The 7,838-nt window shown below is 43.5% G+C and overlaps 1 protein-coding gene across 1 annotated transcript; it reads left to right on the top strand.

Annotated features, from left to right (window-relative positions):
• Positions 1-386: 386 nt before the first annotated feature.
• Positions 387-4,425, top strand: LOC120023524 (protein L-Myc-1b-like). The gene is made up of 3 exons (XM_038967550.1): positions 387-645; positions 1,912-2,553; positions 3,008-4,425. Exons 2-3 carry the CDS (start codon positions 1,953-1,955, stop codon positions 3,562-3,564), a joined length of 1,158 nt encoding a protein of 385 aa, XP_038823478.1. The 5' UTR covers positions 387-645; positions 1,912-1,952; the 3' UTR covers positions 3,565-4,425.
• Positions 4,426-7,838: the final 3,413 nt, after the last annotated feature.

Raw genomic sequence — 7,838 nt, forward strand, 5'->3', positions numbered from 1 at the left:
GGACTGAACCAAGCTGTTCTGCAATATGATTTAGAACACATCAATGACTCAAAGGGTTAAATTATGGATGCAAAGAAAATGTTTATGTTTTTCAAAAGCAAGTTAATGACCATTGCAGTACAGTATAGCCTAAATATAATTTACATGATCGACAAGCAGGCATCTTCTCATCCACTCTGTAATTGTTCTATGGATACGTCAATAGAGGTTACATATACTCAAAACCACAGAAAATGCAATTCATATGGATTTGCATCTCTAAAAGACCTATCAATTGTAGTGGCTTTGCGTGTAGCTTTAACTGGGCGTGCCCGTGTATGCTAATGAACCTCGGGGTTTACTCGGATAAGGCGCTGCAGATATTTACTCCCTACTTTATCATCTTCACACTGGCGCAAAAAACGGTCTGTGTGGCTTATATTTACCAGACTGTAGGCGGAATCAATTGCACTACTTTTTCTACACTACCCTGCTGAAAGAAATACCGAACTTCAACTTTGTTTTCATACATTTCGTTGGGAGTAACCTCTTTTACGGTTTTACTTATTTTCTCTGATGAGGAGTTCCAACTACTAGCTAGCATACCAACTGATACGAAGTAGACTCCCATGCCGGAAATTGCGGATTGGGATCCTAAATAAACCGGTGAGTGTTTTAGATAACTAATCTAGTTACCTAGCCTAATGAAGAGAATATGGAACTTTATTTCTCTAAGAAACATCCACACAAGGCGAATATAGCCGACTTTAGTGAAGTAGCCTAGGCTACTTTGTTTTGTCTTGTCTTAATGCACGGCTGCCGGAGACGGCGCTTTCAGCAATTAATGTGTCACCCGGCAGCGCATCTACAGAACATTTGACGTCTATGCGCAATGGCCAATTATGCAATTACCTGTAAGGAAGTTAACAAAAATATATATCATTTTTCTCAATTGCTTGCATTGTCGAAGGTTAAACCGGTGCATAAAACTACGTAGCTAATAACCTTGCCATGCCTGGACAGTCTATCATTGCAAAGCACCCACAAGATGAAATCAATTATTAATTTAGTCCCATTTGTAGACGGCACCAGGCTAAGATTAGAACATGGGTGAAATTGTGATGGAGATCGTGAACAGTAGATGGGGTCCCAGCGTTTGACATTATTTATTGCGCCTATCTTAAGTGGAAGGCCCCTCAACAACAACCCCCATGTTTCCGTTTTAAAGTAACTGTTCAGTGAATCTCAGTTCGTATTCTGTTAACACACATCCAAATAATGTTGTCCATTCTATACTCGTGGCCAAAGCATAAATTGGAAGAAAAACCCCCACACAAACTTGTATCTCAAACAGACCATTTCAAACATGCTTGCTATTTCCTCATTGAGGAGGACTAGTATGAATATGTTAGGACCTGTATACGCCCACACCATTACAACACAAAACAGCTGCTTTTAACATAGTTATGTCATATTTCATAGGAATCTGGAAACACTAGACAGTTACTTTTACATTAGAGTCATTTAGCAGATGCTCTTAACCCTAAATGCTACTGTAAGTCGCTCTGGATAAGTTCCTTGCTTAAGAGCACATCGGCAGATTTTTCACCTATCCGTCATACCAGGTCATTTTAATAATTAAAAACCATTTTTAAATAATTTATTGGACGGGGACAACGACCGGTTCTGAATATTGCATGCCCCCTTTCCCCGTAGTAATTTTGCCTATGGATTAGAATGCACTGTTGCAATGTTTAAGCACCTATTGATGATTGCAGAGCCATGTATAAAGGCAGTCTTGGAAGGGAAATTGATGATCCTTGTGTAAAGATTATCTCTTGTGAATCCAAAGATTATCTAGATTAAAGATGTGGGTTAAACTACTTTTCTAAGGAATAGGACTAATGCACTACTTCTGAATTGTTTCTTCAGGTCGTGTAAAGATTTTCTCAAAGATCAGTCGGTGACTATCAATGCTTGGAATAAACTCAAGAGCATCGCATTGTGACAGCTGGGAGATGGAGTATGACTGCTATCAGCACTATTTCTTAGATGACCTTGACAAAGAGGAGGATTTCTACAAGTCAACCGCACCAAGTGAGGACATATGGAAAAAGTTTGCACTATTGCCCACCCCTCCCATGTCTCCTAACAGGACAATCAGCGGTGGTACCTTGTACTTTACCCCTGGAGACAAGTTCGGCTGGCTGTCCAAGGTCTTGGGCCAGGACGAGGAGTACGAGGGACCTGACACCGAAGAGCTTTTTGGGAACATGAGTTCCATTATTATCCAGGACTGCATGTGGAGTAGTTTCTCGGCCAGTCAGCACTTGGAGAAAGTCAGTGAGCGCCTGTCAGCTGCAGCCCAGGCTCGTCTCTCCCCACCAGCACCCCAGAACAATGTGACTATGAGTGCCAGCAAAGCACAGTGCACCCCGCTGACCCCACCTGACTCTCCACTGCCCAGCACTGTGGCAACAGAATGCGTTGACCCAGCGGCTGTGCTCACCTTCCCAACCATCAGCTGTAGGAAACCGGCATCATCGGGCTCTGAGTCTCGCTCCGATTCCTCTGGTAAGAAACTGACCATGCAGTAAACCAATTCACCTCTGCTAGATGTTGCCCACTCAATGTGTCAAGTGGAGGCAGCTAGGGAAACTCACACTAGGCTGGATGTAGAATTTTGCTGAGTCAAAGTATTCAGCTTTACTTAAGCCCGTATCTCGAGCACAAACCATTACCTCTGTTTCTCACTCTCAAAGGAATGTCACTTTTTTTCACAGTCAATATTTGTAAACAGGTGCTGCAAATGCTTTGGTCCCAGGTGCCTAATTTTAAAACCCACCACATGCAATTCCAGGACAGAAATACCCCAAAATCTGTGTGCAAAGCATGACAATTGAAGTGTGGTGGGGGTCGGAGATAGGGTACATGGCGTCAGACCGTATATGAAACTATTTCCTATTGCCTATTGCTAATTCCTCTGTGCATGTGCAATGATGTGTGGTTGTTTCTTTTGATGTAACAGACGACGACGATGCGGTGATTGACGTGGTGACTGTGGAGAGCAAGCAGAGCCGAGCCCGACTGGTGGGCAGCCGTAAGCCTGTGACCATCACTGTCCGAGCTGACCCCTGCCCAAAGCGTTTCCACATGTCTGTGCACCAGCAGCAGCACAACTACGCAGCCCCTTCCCCTGATAGCGACCCTGAGGATGATGAGGAACCACAGAGTAAATGGTCCTGTCCAGACTCCAGCCACCACCAGCAGCCAGACTCCCCCACAGCTTCCTCTGCAGACAGCCCCCAGAGCTCTGACGCTGAGGACACTGACCGCCGGAAGAACCACAACTTCCTGGAGCGGAAGAGGCGGAACGACCTTCGCTCTCGCTTCTTGGCACTGAGGGATGTGATCCCGGGCCTGGTGGAGTCGGCCAAGGCCCCTAAGGTGGCCATCCTGACCCAGGCCACAGAGTACCTGCTCCAGCTGCACAGCAGAGAGAAGCACCAGGCTCAGGAGAGGAAACGCCTCAAAGCCCGCCAGCAGAAACTCCTCCGGAGGCTAGCCGACCTTAAACGCTCCTGAGGATAGAAACTAACTATGCAACAGACTCTTAACAAATAAACTGCCTCATTCTCAGAAGCCAATGACTATTCTCTATTAGCAAAGTTAAAAAAATGAATAAACTGAACTTTATGCGATGGACTTCTTTTAAAACTATGTGGATCTCAGAGTCTGTGAACCCATGGTGGGAGAGGCTGGCGTTGTTTTTATTTATGTTTTCTCTGTTTGCACATTGAGTGATGACATGGTGGTAGTGGACTAGATGAGACAGAAACATGTTGTGTTGGTTCCTGGTTGATATTGGTAGGTGATGCTGTGATTAAACCAGAATGAAACTTACTTCCAAATGTCATGTCTCTTCTTGTTTGTCAGTTAAGTTCCTTGATAGCCTTGTCTGTTTATTTCTGTGATGAATAGTCCATGCACACTTGGATTGAAGTTTATTGATGAAACACTGTAATGTGTACACTGGGAGGGACTAATCTTTTTGTTTTCATGACTGATTTATTTTGATGTACAAATTGTTCTGTAAATAATAGCATATTGCTCTGTTAAGGAGACATGAATATTGCTATTCTCTAAAACTGGCTTTAGAGCTTCTATTTTGTTAAAATGACAAAAGTAGAACTGCTATACTTTATAATTACACATGTCACTTTGCGATGCTATTTTTACTGCTTATTCCTCTTGGGTTGAATTTAATTTGTGTACACATGACCAGATGCATAAAATGTTGATACCAGATTCCAAGAATTGTGATTTTGTTTCTTTGATGGTTCTTTCAGATTATATTGCAACAGCATTGTTACACTGCTTAAATTCACTAGCATGTTATTTCCTAGCTAAAATGACTTTTTAAACAAGACTGATTAAAAGAGAACCAGCATGACACACGTACTAAATCATGAATGCATAAAGATTTTACAAAAGGCTTGTTGTATGGACTCTGAAGGTAGTATTTGTTTTACTTTGTCCCATGCTTAACTGTCATGATCTTGCCAGATTGAAGCATGCAGAAGCTTGGTCTAGATTTAGAGGGAGTGTGTCATTGATGTGTCCTTGAAATGTGTGATACCTCGGAGGATCCTCCCCTCTGCAGTTGCTGCTGCATGCAGGGCAACTGATGTGCTTTCAACTAGGTTACACACACACACACGGTATCTTTAGAACATTCCCTGGGGTATGGAGAGAGGGTCTGTGTGTGAGCTGCTTCGCTGGGCTGGGTTCAGTCGTCCTATTATAAGCAGTCATGTAGTGACTGAGAGCCCTTGCTCTCGCTTCCCCTGCATGCATGGTGGAGAGTGGTTTGAACATTGACTGCAAAGGGGAGAGGTGCTGTGAACGGTCAAGTAGAGAAGCTGGTGCAAGAAAGGAGCTCTCCCTGATTTCTTAGTTTCCTTTTTGTCTTAATTTCTACACTTCTCTTAGGCAGGTAGTCTGAGGGGGAGTTTGCAGTTGATCTGTAGGTTTAAAGGCCCAGTGCAGTCAAAAACTAGATTTTCCTATGTGTCTATACACAGTGTACAAATCATTAGGAATACCTCTTTCCATGACATAGACAATCCAGGTGACATCTATGGTCCCTTATTGATGTCACTTGTTAAATTAATGTCAATCCGTGTAGATGAAGGGGAGGAGATACGCTAAAGAAGGATTTTTAAGTCTTGAGACATGGATTGTGTGTGTGCCACTCAGAGGGTGACTGGGCAAGACAAAGTGCCTTTGAACAGGGTATGGTAGTAAGTACCAACCAGGTGCACCTGGTTTGAATGTCAAGAACTGCAATGCGGCTGGAGTTTTCACGCGCAATAGTTTCCCGTGTGTATTAATGGGCCGCTACCCTAAGAACATCCAGCCAACTTGACACAACTGTGCGAAGCATTGGCATCAACATGGGCTTTCGCCACTTTGTGGGATCCATGCCCTGTAGAATTGAGGTTTCTGAGGACAAAAGGGGGTGCAACTCAATGTTAGGAAGGTGTTCCTAATGTTTTGTACACTCAGTGTATATTTCTACACTATGAGTTTGGAATAATACTGTTAAAATGATGAGAATGCCCTTTTAGTGTAAGAGCTGTTTGAAAAGACTGCCTGACATTTCAGCCTGTTTTGGTGGGATGGAGCTTTGACCTGCCTGATGACATCACCAGGTGGAAAATGTGTTAATTGACCAATAAGAAAGAGTGTTCCAAACCTCCCTGCCAATAACATCTAGTTTTCCACTCCCAGACCGTCCTAGCATAATTCTTGCTTGAGAAATTGCTCTTTGCTATGAAGCTATTTTTGTTTTTATTTTTGGCAATTTCAATTGATAACAATCACAGTAAGGTACTTAATGGTTACCCAGAATATATTTGATATTGAGATGAAAATGGCTGCATTGGACCTTTAAGGCCAATCAGCTTTTGTATGTTTTGTGAAGACCCAGTTGGCACCTGGTCTTTTGTTCTTCCACCCATAAAGTGTAGCTAGCAGTCGCGTGCCATCCTACACAGCTGGTACTGTTCTTGTGTGCTTGAGAAGCACTTAACTATGCATCCAAGGCCAATTATCACCTAGATCTAGTTAGCGTAAGAGGTGGAACAGTCTTCTGCACTGGTGCAGGTTGCTTTGATTCTTGATTTAGCCTATAACTATGGCCCACATAAAGAATTCTGAAGCAATAATTGACCCTATAGTGTTGAGAAAGAAGTACCCCAGGCTGCCATTGGTGAGGTCAGTAACCTGTCTGAACAGGAGCTCAGTGAATGTCTGAATTTAGAGAATTAAGATGATTTGATTATCAGTTGATAGACCAGTCAGCCTTAACCGTCGCACCTCACATCCCTTTGTCCCACTGTTGACGGTTGGTAGTTAACCTGCATTCACTGAGCCCTATCCGAGCCCTAGGGGCATCCTGTCTCTGTCCCCATTCAGCTGTGGATGTTTTCTCTAAAGGCTTGCTCAACAAGTTAGAATGTTTGAGAGCACTTCAGTTAGAAATGCATTGCATAGAGCTGCTGCAATTCTCTATTTCATATGGTTGTGAGTCTTTAGCCAACTCTCCTGACTATAATTGTCATGCCACAGAATAAAGCACACACAGATCTGTGACCATGCCAGTAGTAGATTGTGTCTCTTCCTGTGGTGTGTGAATAACTGGCTTACATGTTTGGATTGTACAGGTTATAGTGCTTTACCATAAGAAAGGGTAATCATTTAACAGTAAACTATGAGATACTGCGGTGATAGTGATCAGCAGCAGGTTGTGTGTGGTAATGTGGGTGTATAGTTCTCAAGTCAAAGCATCCTGAGATCAGATAGCATGGTCTTGGATCAGATAGGAGCAACCTGCTCTGTGTGTTTTCTGTTCAGTCGGCTGTATATCCAGAGAAATGCACTGCAAGCGTGTGAAAACAGTGCCGTCTATACACGTTGGATACTCTCATTCATCCTTATATCATCCTTACAAAACTTTATGGGAAAGCAATATATTTTACTACAGAAACCACACTGTTGTTTCTGACAACACAGTTGTGCGTTGCTTTAGTGGTTATGCAATTTCGGTTATGTATCAAGCAACTAATATGCAAACTACACAGCCCACAGTGTGTTTGTCTTTATTAACAGTCACTGGAATCGGTTTCCAAATGGTACTGCACTTCCCAGTGACAGTAGTAACGATAACGAGGGAAAATGCATGTGAAACACTGTCTGTTAAGAAATGTCTGGATGTGTGGATCTTCCACACAGATGTTCTGGAGGTGTGGGTTTTTAACACTCATATGTGTTTCATTCTCACACATCTGTGTTTTACGGTCATCCCCATTACAACCCATCTCTTTTTATCATTACCAACTGCATGTGTGTCAGTTCACTCGCGTGTGTCTGGTGTGAAGGCATTGATACTGTATGTCTGTTTGGGCATATCATGTGTGTGTCATGGAGGCCCGTGTATCCTGAATCAGTGTGTATGTGAGCTCTAGTGGTGTTCAGACCAGTGTGTATGTGAGCTCTAGTGGTGGTCAGACCCCAGTGTGTATGTGAGTTCTAGTGGTGGTCAGACCCCAGTGTGTATGTGAGCTCTAGTGGTGGTCAGACCCCAGTGTGTATGTGAGATCTAGTGGTGGTCAGACCCCAGTGTATATGTGAGCTCTAGTGGTGGTCAGACCCCAGTGTGTATGTGAGCTCTAGTGGTGGTCAGACCCCAGTGTGTATGTGAGCTCTAGTGGTGGTCAGACCCCAGTGTGTATGTGAGCTCTAGTGGTGGTCAGACCCCAGTGTGTATGTGAGCTCTAGTGGTGGTCAGACCCCAG

This window comes from Salvelinus namaycush, chromosome 28 (assembly GCF_016432855.1).
Source record: "Salvelinus namaycush isolate Seneca chromosome 28, SaNama_1.0, whole genome shotgun sequence".
In the NCBI taxonomy this organism is placed as follows: domain Eukaryota; kingdom Metazoa; phylum Chordata; class Actinopteri; order Salmoniformes; family Salmonidae; genus Salvelinus; species Salvelinus namaycush.